This window comes from Rhinolophus hipposideros (genome assembly GCF_964194185.1).
Source record: "Rhinolophus hipposideros genome assembly, chromosome: 10".
NCBI lineage: Eukaryota > Metazoa > Chordata > Mammalia > Chiroptera > Rhinolophidae > Rhinolophus > Rhinolophus hipposideros.
In genome coordinates this window covers 24,079,702-24,098,950 of record NC_138056.1, presented here as the reverse complement: position 1 = coordinate 24,098,950, position 19,249 = coordinate 24,079,702, and the positions used below count along the sequence as shown (strand labels likewise).

At 35.9% G+C, this 19,249-nt stretch overlaps 1 protein-coding gene across 1 annotated transcript; it reads left to right on the top strand.

The window, feature by feature from the left end:
* Positions 1–312: 312 nt before the first annotated feature.
* Positions 313–19,180, top strand: EIF3M (eukaryotic translation initiation factor 3 subunit M). Its single transcript, XM_081062902.1, has 11 exons — positions 313–476; positions 3,090–3,222; positions 4,183–4,321; positions 4,599–4,722; positions 4,877–4,971; positions 11,136–11,219; positions 12,272–12,371; positions 12,921–13,002; positions 17,378–17,521; positions 18,467–18,527; positions 18,984–19,180. The coding sequence occupies exons 1-11, from the start codon at positions 435–437 to the stop codon at positions 19,102–19,104; spliced, it is 1,125 nt and encodes a 374-aa protein (XP_080919028.1). The 5' UTR covers positions 313–434; the 3' UTR covers positions 19,105–19,180.
* The last annotated feature ends 69 nt before the right edge of the window (positions 19,181–19,249 follow it).

Sequence of the window (19,249 nt, the reverse complement as noted above, 5' to 3'; positions counted from 1 at the left end):
GCGCTTGGATGTGCTGCCTGGAGAGACTGGAGAGCGCAGAGGGGGCGAGGCTAGAACGGAACAAACTGTTCCGATCACAAGTAATTTTCATGGACCCCGCAGTCTTAAGACTTCAGGGGGAAGGTGAGCTAAGTGAGGAGTAAGTGTGGCAGCCTCACAAATGACAGCCACACCATTCTAGAAGGCCGCGAGGGGCGACGCAGGGAGGTGGCCTCGGAGGGCACGCCCTCCCGGCACGCCCACCCGCCCACACCCACGACCAAAGCGCGCGGTGGGATTGGTCCCCGTGGCCCCGCCCGTCCCGGTGACTCCGCCCCTCACGAGCCGCGCCCGGTGCCCCGGAAGCGGTTGTGAAGCGCCACCGGGCGTGCGACCTCCTTTTTCTGGTCGGCGTGGTTCGCGAGTGGAACGTGTGTCGCGCCCCGGCTTTCACCATGAGCGTCCCGGCCTTCATCGACATCAGTGAAGAAGATCAGGTGTGCCCCTGGGCCGCAGGGGCCGCCGGGGCGGGGCTGGGGAAGCTCTTACGGGTGTGAAGGGCCGAGCCGGGGCCGGGCGCGCGGACTGCCGACCCGCGCGGCGCCGGCTCCAGGGCTGGGAGCCGCAGGGCACGCCTCCACACGCGGGAGTGGGGGCCGCGAGGCAGGCGGGCGCGTTGCGGCCTGGAGTTGTGTGAGGCCGCCGGCCCGCGCTGCCCCGAGGCTCCACGGCCGGCTTCCGGATCGACGTCAGGACTCAGCCCGAGTCCCTTCTGACGACACAGTGCTTTTTCTCCTAGAACCGTGTCTGCTTCCGTTCCCTAAATGCCGCCGTCTCCGGAGTGGGAGGTGGCGAATATTTATACGGCCGAAGAAGTCTAGGGGAAAATAATTTTGTACTAAAGATCAAAATAGTATTCTGGGGTCACAGGGGCACAGGTGCCCTCTATTTTGTAGGTAGACCATAGTTTACATTTTTACTGTGCAAGAGTGAGAGGTCTGTAATCTGAAAACAGAACGTCCATTCCGTCCTCGTACTTGGAAGCATCCACCTGGTGAATCATCCTCATATTTTTAAATTTTCCATTTGGTGTCTGCTCTTTGGTATGCATGGCTAATGCTTCTCACTGTCCTCAAGACAGAAGTTAAAACTGTTGCTGGGGGGAGTTAAACTAAACATGAAATAGTCTTCTCAGTTAATTTTGCAGAACTGAGAACTATTCTGTCAAGTCGTAAGTGCTGTCATATTTAATTTTCCTGCTGCTCCACTAACATGGAGATTTGGGTTTCCGTCTAACAACTCTTAGAACTGCAGATGTGATTTCTTTCCCCCGCTTAGTAGAAATGCAAACCCTCAACCCTGAAGAGTAAGAAGCAGAAATGAAAATGGAAAACAAGGCTAGGAAAGGAGTTGATCACGGTTAAAAACATAAAACAGATGTGAACGACGATTAAAAAAAAACCTATCTTATTGGTAATGGAATCCTTATCAACAGTTGACTATTAGGTTATTGAAAAATGTTTTTTTGTAACGTAGGAAAGGATTTGTAGATGCTGGAAGTTATTGATCATATTTTAAAGTGTCGCTTTTCGTTAGATTATGTTACTGTTCTTGTACATCAGTTTCACAGTAGCATTCCTTACAGGCAAATAGGTGATTGCTTCAGGAGTTTAACTTTGATCAGATTCTCTGTTTAGAGTTAAGAAATGTCAGAATCCTCATTTTTTTTTTCCCTTGGCTTGTACCGCTCCATAACCATAAATTGTGGCCAGTGAGGACAGATGAAAACGAATTGTTGGTTGAATGGTTCTTAGAAAAAGTTCACTTTGTGTCTACAAAGCAGAAATTGAACAAATGCCTGTGTGTTGTTTTTTTTCGGACAATATTATGTTTTCTTCATAGAGAAGCAAGCATACTTTCCAGCTGTGTTTTTGTACTCTCTGACATGGTGACAGTATTTTGTGAAATCTTGTTTTAATGCCAACTCCTACGTGAAGTTACTACGTTGTTATCTGAAAGGATAGCACCATCATATCTACAGATACACTGTTCTTAGGTAGCCAGATATATTTGTGGGTTTAGAAAATGTGGTACTACGCATTTATTAATGGTATCTCTCCCTGTTTCAGTTCTTCATTTTATTATTTTAAATACCATCTGCGTTCATATTTGTCTTCCATAAATACCAAGCCCTCAAAAGAACAAGTTATTAAATATATATGTGCATTAGAGTAGAAAATGTCTATAACTACCTCAATGCGGTACTGTAGTTAGATTTTTATAGGTCCAAACATCATTTCTGATCCAGGTGTGCATTTTGAATTTTAAAGATTAATTACATAGTAGATCCAATTTGATACAAATATTTTATTGAAGGCAACATTCAAAGGCATCTTTTTATCTTTCTCCAAAAGTTTAGCTCAGGTTCTCAAACATTTAGTTAACATACGATTACCCTCTTGCCAAGGTAATGTCTAATTTGTTAAGTAGCTGTGTTTTGTATACCTGAGAGCAATATAATTGCGTTTCTTTAAAATAAATTGAATTTACCAAGTCATATCACCCCCCTAAAAAAAAGCTTTGGGTTATATTAGAAAGGTTTTTGCTATATCCTGAAAGTCCAGAGGATATAGATCAGGGGTGTCCAAACTTTTTTCAACGTTTTTTACCAAGCGCCATATGCCGTAAAATACACAAACAGCGGGGCTACTCACTCGAGGTGAAGTACGAATTGCCTCACCTGGTTTATTTAACTAAACTAAATATATTTTTGGAATTTGCCGCGGGCCAATTAACAATGGATTGCGGACCACAGTTGGCCCGCAGGCTGCAGTTTTGACACCCCTGATATAGATGATATGAGAGAAATTCTGAAGATGCTCCATGTGAGCCACAGTGGGTCTGTATAGCCCCTGGGAGCTGTAGAGGAAAACCTGTGGGGCTCTGATGATGGATGAGGTAGGGAAGAGGCACTTGAACATAATTTAAAGTTGTTGTTAAATACAGAATTTACATTTTATTTTTTCAGAAATGGAACAGGATGTTTTGAGAGCTTGTGTTTTGTCATTCATGGTTTTATTGATATGTGACCTCCTTGTTTGATTCAACAGGCTGCTGAGCTTCGAGCTTATCTGAAATCTAAAGGAGCTGAAATTTCAGAAGAGAATGCAGAAGGTGGACTTCATGTAGATTTAGCTCATATTATTGAAGCCTGTGATGTATGTCTGAAGGAAGACGATAAAGGTTTGTTTTTAAATTTTTTGTATTTCTTACTAATTATAAAGGACCTACTTTTTAAACTTTCTTGTGAATTATATTTGTTTGTTTCAGACCTTAAAACTTTTAAGCATCGGTTTTAATATTACCTTCACACGTATTTTCAGTTTATTCTAATCTGTTATACCTATGAAATAAGCCTATTTTGAGAAAACACCTTTTTTTTACATCAGGTATGTTGTTTGAGTGTTATTGCACACACTAAAATAAATACTGATAATTTCAGAATGAACTGAAGAAAAAAAACAAAACACTTATTTTCCATAAGGTTTAGGTTAATATTAACTGAGATATATTTTCAAGTAATCTAAAAGCCATTTAATTATTAGGCTGATGCCCTATTTAATGAAATAAATAAAATGGGAGATTTTGGAAATTGGGAGTCCTGAAATCTCTAGTTAAGGTTTGAGATTAAACTTGATATATGACTAATATCTTGACACTCGAAAATTAGTGACCCAGCCAGAAAGTAGATAGTTTTCATTTCTAAATAATTTTCCACTTGTATGTACAAAGTTGATTCTTCAACTGGCAAATCATCCTAGCCTAAGACCTAACCAATTACTTCCACATGATTGAATATCTTGCTAGTAAAAACCAAAACTGTATATACCTCTTTTGTTTCACTGGTGAAAACCAAATCTTAGGTAATAACTTCTTTCTTCTCTTTAATAAAACGTACAAGGTGTTTTCTGAATGTTACCTATACAATAGAGCTGGTTTAGTTTGAATTCATGTATACTATATTTTTTTGGTATAGTACGCACCATTGAAGGCAAAGTAACCTCAGGAACTGTTTTACAGTGGCCAGGTTACATCTTTTGTAAAGTGTCTTATGTTTAATGGTCTTTGAACATTGGAAATACATATTTAACTAGAGACATTAAGTACCATAATGTTACTGTTGTGTTATCCATATATGTGTAGATGTTGAAAGTGTGATGAACAGTGTGGTATCCCTCCTGTTGATCCTGGAACCAGATAAGCAAGAAGCTCTGATTGAAAACCTCTGTGAAAAGTTGGTCAAATTTCGGGAAGGTGAACGCCCATCTCTGAGACTGCAGTTGTAAGTTAAGAACTGAAAGAGGCTCAGTTTTCAAGAGGCTCTTTTCGTGTTATAGTCATTTGATGGTTAAAAGCAAGAATTCTGGAACTTGACTGTTAGCTGTGGCTCTTATTAACTGTGTGACCTTGGACAAGTCACTTAAACTTTCTGTGCCACACTTCCCTACTAATGTGAAGTTACTAACACATTAGTAACTTTATTAGTAACATTAGTAACAAATCTGTCTCAGGTTTGTTGTGAGAGCAGATAACTTTTTTGTTATCTGTTTGTTAACCAGGCTAAGCAACCTTTTCCATGGGATGGATAAGAGTACTCCTGTGAGATATACAGTATACTGCAGCCTCATTAAAGTGGCAGCGTCTTGTGGGGCCATCCAGTATATTCCAACTGAGCTGGATCAAGTGAGTTACATGGAATACCTGTTCTGCTTATAAGACGTATAGTTTTATGCTAAAATAAATAGCAAATGTGTGTATTCTAAATGTTGTATTTTAAATTGTGAAAATATGTTCAGCTGTGTCACTAAACTTCCTCCTTTTGTCAATCTCATCATAGGTTAGAAAATGGATTTCTGACTGGAATCTCAACACTGAAAAAAAACACACCCTTTTAAGGCTACTTTATGAGGCACTTGTGGATTGTAAGAAAAGGTATTCAGAATTAATGAACTAACAAAACTTAACAGGCAAAATAAGTAGTTGAGGCTGTTTTTTAAATACAAATAGGGTGAGTGATTTTGCTCTACTTTGTTCTCCACAGTTACTATAAATTTATTTCTGTAAATTTCCCCTATTAAATTAAAGATAACTGCAAAGTTTAAAATAGTTTTTCCTCATCTCTAAACTTTTTAAAAAGCAGAACTTGCTTTTCTTCTAAAAATGGTACAACTGTTATTCCTAAAGTTGTATATAACATTAGACTGAGTTAATTTAATGGTACTTTGATGTCTTGGTACAGAATAGTGCTATTGCTTTTGTTTAATAGTGGTGAGGGGCTATCAAAGTTTCCACAGTCAGTATCTTATATAAACAATGCCCGAAATTTTGCAATAGACCGTATGAAATGAATACCTCTTGGGATCTAGGGTTTGTACCCAGCCCAGCAAATTTCATGCCCAAAATAATTTTTTCTTCTATGTACCAGTAACTAATCAGTCTTCAGTTAATTTTATTGCACAATTTTTATACTTGTTTGCATTGCTAGGGTATTTAATATATTAGACAGGATCAGCAAGGTTAATATGTTAATAGTATGTTAAAATAATTAATTTTTTTGCAGACAATTTAAATTCAGTTTAAGAGGAAATTGTTTTTGTTGTGAAAGTTGGACCATTTTATTATAAATGGTAAGCAGGGAATCTTGCATTAATAGCTTAATTTCTTTCTGAAGTAATTGTTACTACCTATTACATGCTGGCACGCTTGTGGCCGCATTCTGTTCCAGCCAGTTGTCAATAAAGTGTTATGGGTAAGTGGTTTATGACAAAGACTTTCAGATTGTGGGGAGGCATAAAAGCTATTGGAGAAATAATCCATATTTTAATCCACACTTTAAATAAGCAGACTGTGGAGTCAGGCTACTGGGATTCAAATCTTGGCTTTCCTGCTTGTTGTGTATGATCTTACGTAAATTTTCATCTCTCTACTCCAGTTTCCAACTAGTAGTACTCAGCTCAAAGCGTTGTCAGAAAGATTAAACAAGATAATATACACATAAAGTTCTTAAAACAGTGGCTTTGTTATTGAGAAAACACTTAGTAAATGTTGGGTATTATTCCTGTCACTGTCATTTTCATTTTTTCAAACTCACCTTTAAGAAGTTAGTCTTTTTTCTGGTATAGTAATTTAAAATGACTGTTACGGTTTCCTTCTATCTAGTGCTATCACAGATGACTACAACTCATTGGATACTTTCTCTAATTGCTGTTTACTAGGTCCTCAGTCTGTTAAATGTAATAAGGAAGTAACTAAAGTAATGTTCTAAAGAATTCCAAAGCTAATTCTCAGAGAAATTGAGATAGGACCCAGTATGCATCTGTGCTCTTACTGGACATAACCCTAACGTTAACGTTAGAAAATATCTGCAGCATTGTCACAGATGATCACTTAAAAAAAAATGAAAATATTTATTGGGTAACATTGGATAATAACATGAATTTCAGGTTTACAACTTTATAATACACCTGCATAATCTTGTGTGCTCACCACCTGAAGTCTAGTCTCCTGTCACCATGTATTTGACTCCATTTACCCTCTTCGTCCTCCCCCCACCCTTCCCTTCTGATAACCACCATTCTGTTGTCTGTATCTGAGTTTGTTTATTTGTTTTTTATGTTCATTTATTACTTTTTCTTTTATATCCCATAGATGAGTGATATACGGTTCTTTTCCTTTTCGTCTTATTTCACTTAGTATAATACTCTTAAGATCCATCCCATTGTTGCAAATGGCAGTATTTCATTTTTTATAGCTTAGTAGTACTCCATTGTATATATGTACTGTGTCTTCTTTATCCCGTCATCCATTGAATGGCACTTAGATTTCCATGTATGGCTATTGTGAATTATGCTGTGATAAACAGGAGTACAAATAAGTGTTTTCATATTTTTGGGGTAGATACCCAGAAGAGGGATTGCTGGGTCATACAGTACTGTTCTTAATTTGAGGAACCTCCATACTGTTTTCCGTAGTGGTTGCACCAATTTATATTCCAACCAGCAGTGTGTGAGGTTTTTCTCTTCACATCCTCTCCAGCACTTGTTATTTCTTATCTTATTGATAATAGCCACTCTAACGGTTGGGAAGTGGTATCTCATTGTGGTTTTGATGTGCATTTCCCTTATAACTAGTGATGTTGAGCATTTTTTCATGTATCTGTTGGCCATCTGTATATGTTCCTTGAAAAAGTGTCTGTTCAGGTCCACTGCCCATTTTGTAATCGGATTGTTTGGGTTTTTTGTTGTTGATTTGTGTGAGTTCTTTGATGTAGTCCCATTCATTTAATTTTGCTTTTACTCCCTTGCCTTTGGGGTCAAGTTCACAAAAACGCTTCTGAGAACAAGTTCCATAAGTTTAGTGCCTGTGTTTTCTTTTATGTATTTATTGTTTCAGGTCTTATATTAAATTTTGATTCATTTTGAGTTAATTTTTGTGTTTGGTGTCAGCAGTCTAGTTTCATTCTTTTGCATGTGGCTTTTCAGTTTCCTAGCACCATTCATGGAAGAAATGTATATGTGTGTGTTTTATTTCTGGGCTCTCAATTCTGTTCCCTTAGTCTGTGTCTGTTTTTCTGCTCATACCATACTGTTTTGATTATTGTAGCTTTGTAGTAGAGTTTAAAGTCAGTGATATCTACAACTTTTGCCTCAGGATTGTTTTGGCTATTTGGGGTCTTTGGTGGTTCCGTAGAAATCTGAAGATTTTTTTGTTCTGTGAAAAAATGCCATCGGGATTTTGATGGGGATTGCATTAAATATATATTCCATTTCTTTGTGTGTTCTTCAGTTACTTTGAAAAGTGTCTTGTGGTTTTCATGTACAGGTGCTTCACTTCCTTTGTTAAGTTTATAACTAGGTATTTTATCTTTGTTGCAATAGTAAATGGGATTCTTTTTTTCATTTCTCTTTCTGGTATTTCATTGTTAGTATGTAAGAATACAATAGATTTTTATATATTGACTTTGTATCCTGCAACTTTCCTGTATTTATTGTTTCTAATAGTCTTTTGGTGGAGTCATGAATCATGTCATCTGCAAATAGTGACAGTTTTACTTCATTCCCAGTTTGGATGCCTTTTACTTCTCTTGCCTGATTGCTTTGGCGAGGACTTCCTGTGCTGTGTTGAATAACAATGGTAACTGGGCATCCTTGTTTTGTTACTGATCTTAGAAGAAAAGCTTTCAGTTTTCACTACTGAGTGTAATATTAGCTGAAGGTTTGTCATATATGGCCTTTATTATGTATATCCATTTAATTGAGTGTTTTAATCATAACTGGATGTTGTGTCTTGTCAGATTCTTTTTCTTCATCTATTGTTATAGTATGATTTTCATCTTTTATTAATGTGCTGTATCACATTGGTTGATTTGTGGGTGTTGAACCATCCTTGTATCCTGGAATGAACCCCACTTGATCATGATGTATGATCCTTTTAATGTATTGTGTTTAATTTGCTAGTGTTTAGGATTTTTCCATCTATGTTTGTCAGAGATAGTGGCCTACAATTTTGTTTTTTGTATTCTCCTTGCCTGGTTTTGGTATAAGGGTAATGTTGACCTTGGAAAATGAGTTAGAAAGTATTCCCTCCTCTTCAATTTTTTGGAAACGTTTGAGAACATATTAAATCTTAAAATGTTTGGTAGAATTCACCAGTGAAGCCATCTTGTCCTAGACTTTTGTTTTTTGGGGGGATTTATCTTTTCAAAGTACTAGCTCTTTGTTTCATTAATTTTTTTCTATTGTCTTTTTGTTCTTCATTTCATTTATTTCCACTCTTAAGTTTTATTTCCTTCCTTCTGAGTTTGGGCTTTATTTGTACTTTCTCTATTCCTTTAAATGCTGGTATTACTCAAGATTTTGGCCTATGATCTTTTTCTCACCCTACTCTTTCTGCATAGGTTATTTCATCTATTCCTATGGCTTCTATCATCTACTGAACGAAAACCCATGTCTCTCAAGGCTGCTTTTGTGAGCCTTTGATTTTTATGTCCAACCGCTTTTTACCTGTTTCTACCTGATTTCATTTGGATGCTGTGATAGACTACAAAAACTTTGTTTATGGGGGTATTCCTTCCCCTCCCTCTTGCTCTCTCACACACCACACCCTACGCCCTTCCTCATGGGCAGCACACCCTAAACATAGTGAACTTGTGTCAGTTACAAAAGCACGCTGCTTTCCCAGTCTGGACCAGGGAGCAGGCACCTGTTTTTGTGTGGCCTACAAACTAAGAATTGTTATTGCATTTTTAAATGTTTGAGGAAAAAACATCTAAGGGAGACTAATATTTCATGACATATGAACATTATATGAAATTCAAATTTCAGTGTCCATCAGATTTTATTGGAACATGGCAATACTCATGTATTGTCTGGCTGTTTCTGCCAAGACTTGAGTAGTTGCAGCAAAGACCATAAGGCCTGCAAGGGCTAAAATACTTACTGTTGGGCCCTTCACAGAAAGTTTGCCTACCCTTGGTGTAGAACCACACTCAACTTCGGTTCTCTGTCTGAAACACTCGTCCTGCAGTAGGTTAGGTCCCTCCCACTACAGCACCCTCTACTTTTATCATAGCTCTTAACACTCTTTGTTGAAAGGTTTGTCAGATTGTTGCCTCATTTGAGGCTAGGAACCTTGTCTGTCAACCATTGTATTCCCAAAGTGTTTAGAATATAAAGGGCCCAGAATGGATGAATGCTACCCACAATTAGGGGTAGAAAAGGATGGTTAACCGCTAAATTTCTTTCATGCTGTTGATGTAAATTTTAAGATTTGGTTTCTGCCTAGTACACAAAATGATTTTGTTTTTTTCTTCTTTCTTCTAAATAGAATTCTAAGATTTGCCTTGTCCTTTTAGTAAGAATGCTTATATTCATGGGTGTACTTTCATGATTTTATTTGTATGTATTGGTGGTTGTTGAATGTAAATTGTGTAACATTGTTTTGATGTTATATGTCGGATACTATGTACTTGAAATGGATTATTTCACCTGATCTTTGTGAATTCAGACTTGTGTAGCTAAGATGTAGTAGATTAAAGTACACTGTCGCTACTAAAACTGGAAAATACCTGTGCTTACAAGTGTGGCACAAGAATGAACAATGAGTCAAAGTTTTTCTTAAAATTTTTCTTTGAATTCTTATAGTTATATCACTATATTTAAGATGCTGGTTACCACTTAACCAGTCCTATAATTATATTTATATTTTTTAATAAATCTTAGTTTTGTAGGAAGTTTTAGAATACCATTTAACTTTTTAAAATAAATCATACAGCTCTTACTGATTTTACCCAGGTTGAATCCATGTGTGTGGGTGAGGGGGAATGTTTTTATAAAATGAAAAAAAGAAAAAAAAAACTTTTTCTACTTAATAAAACTTTTATAACTGGCTGAAGAGTCATCAGTTTAAAGGAAGAAATGAAGGGTGAAGATATTTTTTAAGAGTTCAAATTGAATGAATGCATTTAATTTGTACTTTTTACTGCGGTTAAAATTGATCATCTGCATAATGTTAAGGATAATTTGATTAAAAGAGTATCTTTAGTAGAGTTATGTAAATATTAAGCATTGGCTCAACTTCACCCATACTATACTTGTCCTTACAGTTTCTAGGACACAAAACTTTTTCCCACTTGGGCCTTTGTACTTGGTCTCCCCTCTGCCTGGAAAGTCATATAACCCACCTCCCTCCACCCCCACCTCTGCCTTCCATTTCGAGCACTTTTCATAGCCAATTATTTTATAACCTTTAGATCTCAGTTTATATGTCGTTTTTTTCAGAGAGATTTTACCTGCTTATTCTATGTAAAGTAGTCCTCTGTCCTGCCTCTGCTTGTTACTTTGTTACAATATATTTATTTCCTTCATGGCAATAAATGAACTTTATTGCCTTGTTAGTTGTTATTTTTTTCTTGGTTGTCTGTCTTTCCTACTGGGAGGAAAGTTCCATGACTTTCCCGGATAGAGGGGCCTTGTCTCTCCTGGTCACCATTGTATATGTACCATCAGCACAGTATACTTGGCACTTACTAAATATTTCTGAATGAATGAATGGCAATAATGACATTCTGAAATTCTTAAAGCAGTATTTCTTTTTAGTGATGCCGCTTCAAAAGTTATGGTCGAATTGCTAGGAAGTTACACGGAGGACAATGCTTCCCAGGCTCGAGTTGATGCCCACAGGTAAACACATTGTTCTAATGATGGTTCTCAGCATCTCAGAGGTGAGCCACACTATTCAGTCATACAGCTGAAATCATGTTTGCGTCCACCAGTGATCCAAAGCCATTTGGGACTGAGTGCTCAGGTGATTCCAATGGAATACTAAAATTGAAGATTTGTTATTGGAAGAACCATAGAAATGTGGTGTTTGCTGTGGGGTATTGCTGGTATGGGGATGAAAATCCCAATCTGAAAAACCTAATCTTAAATTGGTTTTACCGTGATACTAACGTGTGTAGATGAAGAAAAGTTGGTGGTTTGCTAAAAATCAGCCCATTCCAAATAATAATGGCTACAAACAGTTCTGAGTCTACTTAATAGTGATAAGAACAGAATCAGTTTTTTAAATCTGTGAAACAAATTATGATAACTTCTGTATAGGGTTATTGCTTCACAAGGTCCTGTAATAGGTGTTGGTAGAAAGGGTAGTTAGTGGAGAAGACCTTTGACAGAGGTAAGACTGTGGCATTAACATACTCCACCTCGTAATTAGTACTACTGGCCAGTTCCTTCAGGAGCTTGTTTTGTCATTCATGAAATGGGCATGGGAAGACTACCGGTCTCTCAAGGTGTTGTAAATGAGTTAATGCAGGTAAAGCATTTACCTTAGTGTCTAGCATATGGTAGGGTAGCTGCTGCCATTTTCTTTATTCTTTGATTACTTTGGTAATACTTTCTCTCCCACTGTTTTGGTATTTTGTTAAAACAGATATACTTGATAGCTACCGTGTTTCCCCAAAAATAAGACCTAGCCGGACAATCACCTCTACTGCATCTTTGGGAGCAAAAATTAATATGAGACCCAGTCTTGTTAGGGTGTAAGTCCGGCTAGGTCTTATTTTCGGGGAAACAGGGTAGGTTTATTGTCCTGTTTTAACCCCCGTCTTATAGCTTAATGCTGTGTATATCGAACTCTTAGATATTTTGCTTAATTATGTTTTTCATCCTGCAAAATCAGTGAAATGTACCTGAACTTCAAGACTCTGAACTCACATTTTTCTTTTCTAATTAAGGTGTATTGTACGAGCTTTGAAAGATCCAAATGCATTTCTTTTTGACCATCTTCTTACTTTAAAACCAGTCAAGTTTTTGGAAGGCGAGCTTATTCATGATGTAAGTAGTTCATCCTTAATGTGCAAAATGTTTTTTTCCTAAATCTAACTTATTGAAACAGAACTCTTTCACTTTGTATTAATGAACATGACCATTAGATCTGGAAAGAGAAGAACTATTTATTCTTTTTCTATCAGGAACAGACTGAAATTTAGGACCAGCTTTTCTCCAACTACTGAACACAATTCTGTTCTTTCTCTTTTCCTTCATCTCACTTGCCTGGCCGTTCTAAACTTAGATAACACAAATTTCTTTTTAGTATATAGTGTCAGTTAGCCCCAATTAGGAAGATAAATCTATTGTTTAAAAACACATTGATGCACTTTTCAAATGCAAATATGAGTACATTTTGGATTATTTTCCATTTGTACTATGCCACCATCTTTAGAGCTCCCTATTTACTGATTCTTTCATCAAAGTGAGTCTTATATTAAACAGATGGTTTAGATGGTAATTTGATTCCATATTGAAATTTCTGCACTGAAAGGAATATGAGGAAATGTAAATCTTGCTTCCATATTGAATATTGTATCTTTATTGTCTCTCTAGCTTTTAACCATATTTGTGAGTGCTAAATTGGCATCATATGTCAAGTTTTATCAGAACAATAAAGACTTCATTGATTCACTTGGTAAGTTCTGGGGTTCATTCTTTGGAGGGGTAGAGAGATGGGAATGTTCTAGAGCTGTTGTGTACGGTGAGATCCAGCAAACACGATCCTGGTCTTCTGTGTAGATGAACCTACCCAGTGGTGTATGATGGAATAGCAGCGAACAGGTACACAGTCTGAATGTTACTCAGAATGAACTGGGAATCGGAAACCAAGGAGGAAGCACTTGTGATGGAAAGGGCATGAAACTCGGAGTTAGAAAACCTGGATGTTTTCTCCTCTCCATAAGAGCTCGTTGAATTTTAGGCCCTTCCACTTCCACTAGTATACCATGTTTTTCTGAGATAAAGTTCTAGCAACAAGCAGGTGCTTAGAAAAGATTTGGATTTAAATAGTTCTATTGATGTGTTTTTTTTAAATTTTGGAATGGGGAATGGAGCAGAAAAGCAACTTGAAGGATCACCATTACCTTGATCATAATTTTAGAATTACCTATCTTAAAAGCTGACAAAATAGGATTAAAGGTACTTTATTACTGCTTAAAGTAAAATTGTTTCTTTGTAAAAGACCTTATTCTTTATTCATATGCATTGTGATTTATATTTTTGGTGCTTTTTTTAAAAAGCTATAGTCACATAATTGTAACAAATAGTTTTTTCCCCTTGAATATAGTATATTTTATGCTTGGTGCACAATTAACAAATTATAGAAGTATTAATATATGGTATTGCTAAGCAGATCTGAGTGAAGCTGTAGATAGAATTAGAAATGTAGTTGTGATTTTACATGATAGGAGAAACTTGCCTAACTATAGCTCGTTGAAGACAGCTAAGTCTTAGTTTTATGATTCTTGTCTCTGAGTTTTCTATCTAGAGCAGGGGTGTCAAAACTGCGGCCTGCGGGCCAACTGCGGTCCGCAATCCATTGTTAATTGGCCCGCAGCAAATTCCAAAAATATATTTAGTTTACTTAAATAAACCAGGAGAGGCAATACGTACTTCACCTCGAGTGAGTGGCCCGGCTGTTTGTGTATTTTACTGCATATGGCCCTTGGTGAAAACCGTTGAAAAAAGTTTGGACACCCCTGAGCTAGAGCAGCAGAGCTCCGTCAATGTTTACCAAATTGAATTGACCTTACTCAGCCTCATTGGGCAAACGCCACAAACAGTATTTTCCTTCTAGAGCACATCTAACATGCTAAAATTACAAAGAAAAAACTTAGAAAATCTATAGTTGAACCGGTTTAAATTGTTGTAAAACTACCAGTTTTTTGAGTGAAGTGAGGTATAGAAACTAAGGTGCTTTGTTTTCCTGCTAGGCAATCAAAATACATTAGAGGTTATGTTTTCCATAGTAAAATTGAATTGTTAGGCTTCCTGGTTTTTTGAGATGTAGATAAAGAATATTTATAATCTGCTTTGATTATACTATTATTCCTCAATTTAGTAATCATTAATTCCTGTCACCTGAAAATTTTGTGCAGCCCTTGGAATTGGGGAAGATTGAATTATTCTGAACATAATAAGGCATTTGAAATATACGAAGATAAAGTAGGTGCAAGTGTGTTTGTGTAGAATGCTTTGCCAGGTGCACTAGACCCAGAAGACCACATTCTGTCCCAGTTAATTTGTTTTGTGGCATGAAGCTATGTGATGGAATGTTAATGTCAGCAACCTCTTTATTTACGCACCAAGGAAAAAGGAGTAGTAATTAACACTTTGACACTCCCCCGTTGATGTGTAATTGACTGTTTCAAAGGAGCACTGGTTCATAAGCTATTGCATGCATTAAAATTACGTTTTCTATATTGCAGCATTTTAAGGCAGGGGTCAGTGACAATGCAGAAATTGCTCAATGATGCACATTTTTTTATTACTGCATTAAGGTTTTGACATATTAGTAATGAATAAATGTTTCCATAAAATTAGATTTTTTTATAACTTTAAAATTGAAATATGACACAGTACACTGTGACTTCCTCTTTGAAGATAATATTCTATTTTCATGAAGCAAAGCATGGCTTCCTACAAGTCTTTAACTCATACTTCACTGGCTTAATAGCTTGATTTTGAGAACAAGAGTCCTAAAAGGCTTTAAGTTTATTTGTTTAGAAGTAGTGGCTATAAACATCAATTTGAAATGTTTTTAAGTGCAGATTTCCCCATGTATTATAGACCATATAATACACTTTGTCTACATAATTTATCCTAGAAGTAATTTTCATTCCTCTAAGTTTTTTGATTTATGGTAAGCTTGTAACTGCACAGAGTAGTACCGTATTTCCCTGAAAATAAGCCCCAGTTAAGATCATCAGCCAGACAGACACATTTAGTACGATATGACGATGTTCCAGAAGATGACATGACCGTAACTGCATAAACGTAGATTGTCGTACATGAAAAAATAAGACATCCCCTGAAAATAAGCCTAATGGAGCAAAAATTAATATAAGACCCGGTCTTATTTTCAGGGAAACACAGTACAATAAATTTTATTTCAAGAAGATTTTTAAGTATATCTTGGAAACTTGAAGAGTTTCTATCATTTTACCATATTAAAAGAGAATTGCATATGCCCATAGAACTGGGAATGTTAAGGAATTTTCTTGTATTTGCAAATACTGAGAAAAATCTTTAGTATTTGTTGTCTGATAGGAAAAAACATTTCTGATTTATTGTGCAAACAGGAAATCAAATTCTCTATTTTGCCTCTTGAACATCTATGTAAATTTAGCAGTCTTTTATTAGGAATTTGTAAAAGGTGCTTTTGGGAAAACATCTTACTAAATGTGTATATTTCATTTTAGACATATTATTAGACATTTGTTACAGCTGAAAACCTGGTTATAAATGTATAGATTCCACAGGTGGCAACTGTTTTATTAACAGTGACAACTTGGGCCAACAGAAGCATTATCTTGTGTCAGCTGAATTGCCCTAACATGTCCACATGTAATCAGGTGTTATCCAGTTGCTACCATCTTGCTTCAGAAAGTTAATCGGCATCTAATTTTCATTTGTTAATTAGGGTTAATGTGCACTAATTGATTTTTTTTTTTTTTGATGCTTGTAGATTTCCATTAAACCTGGTTAGCAGTACTTATTTGGGTACCTCATTCATTTGAGTTATGGATGATCATGTTTTTGTTGAATCTGTGCCAAATAGAAAGTCTGCATCATAATTACCGCTAATTAACAGACTGTTATGTGCTATATTAATGGCCTTCCCTAGTCTTCTGCTAATATGAATGTTACACATTTCAAATTTATTTATAGAGTGCTTAGAATTTTAACAATACACACTTGAGACTCTTAATTATTAGAGGGCAATGATAGAGATCATTTACTGAGTTTACATGATTTCAAAGTTCAGAGAAAAGGAACATGGAATTCTAAATTAATTGTAGAAACTTGTTTTTGTAATAATTAGCATCAAATCAAGTATATATGTGTTATAATTCAGCTTCTATTTAGAAACAGGTAAACGTATGGATATTCAGAATTTGTAAATATTTGTATTCTAGTCATTTATAAATGAACCTGTTTTCTAGGCCTAGTACAGCCACTCTGTGACTATAAGTAAGTCATTTAATCTCTTTTTGCTCCTCTGTTAAAAAATAACAGTTTTATTGTTTTTTAAAGTGAAAGGATCAGGTCTAGGTAATTTGTTAAGTTTCCTTTTAGGTCTAACAATTGTTTGATACGAGTAATTATAACAGCATGTTGCATTATAAATTATAAGGCAAAATTTAAATTATTTGTATAGTTTTCTACTTTTTCCTTATAAAGAACAAGTATCACTATTAATGGAACTGTTTTATCTAGTACTAATCGTTTTAGCTTGTTAATGTTAACTGATAAGCACACTTTTACAGTTTGGACTTTTAAAGTGTTAAATCCAAAGTGACCTAAAGGGAAATGGAATGTTTTCAAAACTGAATGTGTGTGAAAATATTTTAAAACTCCATGTTTACTGGTAAAACAGAACAAATCACTAGTGGAACTATCATAATAAAGAGATGTAGTTCTAGAAAAATAATTTTAAATACTACATGTAATTATGGGGTCAGTTTATGGTTTACAAATATAAGAAGTTTTATCAAAATTATATACAGTGTTTCCCCGAAAATAAGACCTAGCTGGACAATCAGCTCTAATGCCTCTTTTGGAGCAAAAATTAGTATCGGACCCAGTCTTATTTTACTATAAGACCGGGTCTAATACTAATTTTTGTTCCAAAAGAGGCATTAGAGCTGATTGTCCCGGCGAGGTCTTATTTTTAGGGAAACACGGTAAGTGATCAAACACAGTGACTTCCACAATTTAACACGAGTTGTAATCATGCAGGTCTTTTATTAGTATGGATACTTACCAAACTTCACTCTTGTGTGACTCAGGGCTGTTACATGAACAGAATATGGCAAAAATGAGACTACTTACTTTTATGGGAATGGCAGTGGAAAATAAAGAAATTTCTTTTGATACAATGCAACAAGAACTTCAGGTTGGAGCTGATGATGTTGAAGCATTTGTTATTGATGGTAAGGCAATTAGAACACTTTCATTTTTTTCTAGAATTTTCCTTTACCCCAGGAAATATAAGATTTTTAACCTTGAAGCTGAGCCTCATGCTAACAAAGCTAGGTTCTTTTACAGCAAATGTGTAAGTTTACTAGATTGGCAGATTATATTTGTAGTAGAGTGAAAATTCACTGGAAATATAAATTACTACCTGGGTTTTGGTGTTGGTTCTATCCCTTTAAGTCATATAAAACAAAGGCTTTTAGGCAGTATACCGCAGTGGTTAAGTACCTAGATTTTAGTACCAAACCTGGTTTCAGACCAGGTCTTCTCTATGAAAGAGGAATATAGTATATAGTATTGTAATTGTAATTCGTGATTGTGAGGATTAAATGAGGTAATGCAGGTAAAGTACTCAAGCCCAGTGCACCTGGCACATAAATCATCTACAAATGTTAATCACTGTCAAGTTTTTATGATTGGCCTAGAAAAAGGACCCTCTTCCCCAACAATGGTGTTATAAAGTGATTTAATTGTTAATCAGGAGTTTTTTCTGAGCCTTTTAAGTTTGAAAGTGTGGGGGTGTGTTGTACAGTTGACACTAATAAAATGAACAGAACTATTGACATGGTTTCTTTCTAATGTGCTAAGTCTTAGACATATCTATAAAGAAATATTAGGTAATCAAGTTTTTCCCCCATAGGTGGTTATAGGGGAGAACACCTAGAATTCTTAATGAAAACCGTATGTGATGTTTAATATGCATCGGCCTAGCAACTACAGGACAAATGCATGACCTTCCTCTTGGTTGCATAATATTGCTGTGCTTGTTACTAGATTCAAAGAGCCAGTTTGTAAAATCATGTTGGAAAACTAGTTCTATGGTTTACTTGGTCAGTTTCATACCTTAGGCTCTTTTTCTTGGGAATTTTCCATATAACAGTGTATAAAACATCTTTTTTCAGCAGTGAAAACAAAAATGGTCTACTGCAAAATTGATCAGACTCAGAGAAAAGTAGTTGTCAGGTAAGACACTTAATACTTTGCAGCATTTTGTAGAACAATTTAGTTTGTTATGATTATTTCACTTAAATGTTTAGAGAACCAAGGTGGTGTTCTTATCAGTTGACTGTAGTTAAATAGCTGCTATTTATCATAATTTTATTAAAGTTCAGACTGAATGTGATGAGCTTATTTAATGAAAGAGCCCTATTTTCCAGAACATTTCATTTAATGGCTCAGCATTGGCTAGAATACTAATGACTTTTGTGTCTGGTTTATGTGGTTCAGGAAAACAGAAGGTTCAGGATCAATATGGCAAAGATTTTTTAAGAATAAGCTTATAATTGCTCTTAAAATTCTGAATTACATTTTTTAATGTATATTTAACCTTACTTTTAACTAGATACAAGAGTGTAGTATTGTAAAAGAATAGCAGAGAATAAAAGGTTGACTAATGACTTTTAATTTTTTAATTTTTAGTCATAGCACACATCGGACATTTGGAAAACAGCAATGGCAACAACTGTATGACACACTTAATGCCTGGAAACAAAACTTGAACAAAGTGAAAAACAGCCTTTTGAGTCTTTCTGATACCTGAATTTTTAAGCCATAAATTTTGTTCTTTTTGGGAAAAATATCCAAATCATAGTAAAATGTTATAAGCTGAAATCTGACTATAGTCTGAACATTTATTGTCTCAAATTCAAAAGAAATCACAATCTTCTAAAGGTCACTGTGTGTAT

Coding starts and splice junctions, on each gene's coding strand:
- EIF3M (XM_081062902.1), top strand. CDS start 435: ATGAGCGTCCCGGCCTTCATCGACATCAGTGAAGAAGATCAG. Junction 3,223..4,182: donor TCTGAAGGAAGACGATAAAG/GTTTGTTTTTAA, acceptor ATATATGTGTAG/ATGTTGAAAGTGTGATGAAC. Junction 13,003..17,377: donor AGACTTCATTGATTCACTTG/GTAAGTTCTGGG, acceptor TGTGTGACTCAG/GGCTGTTACATGAACAGAAT.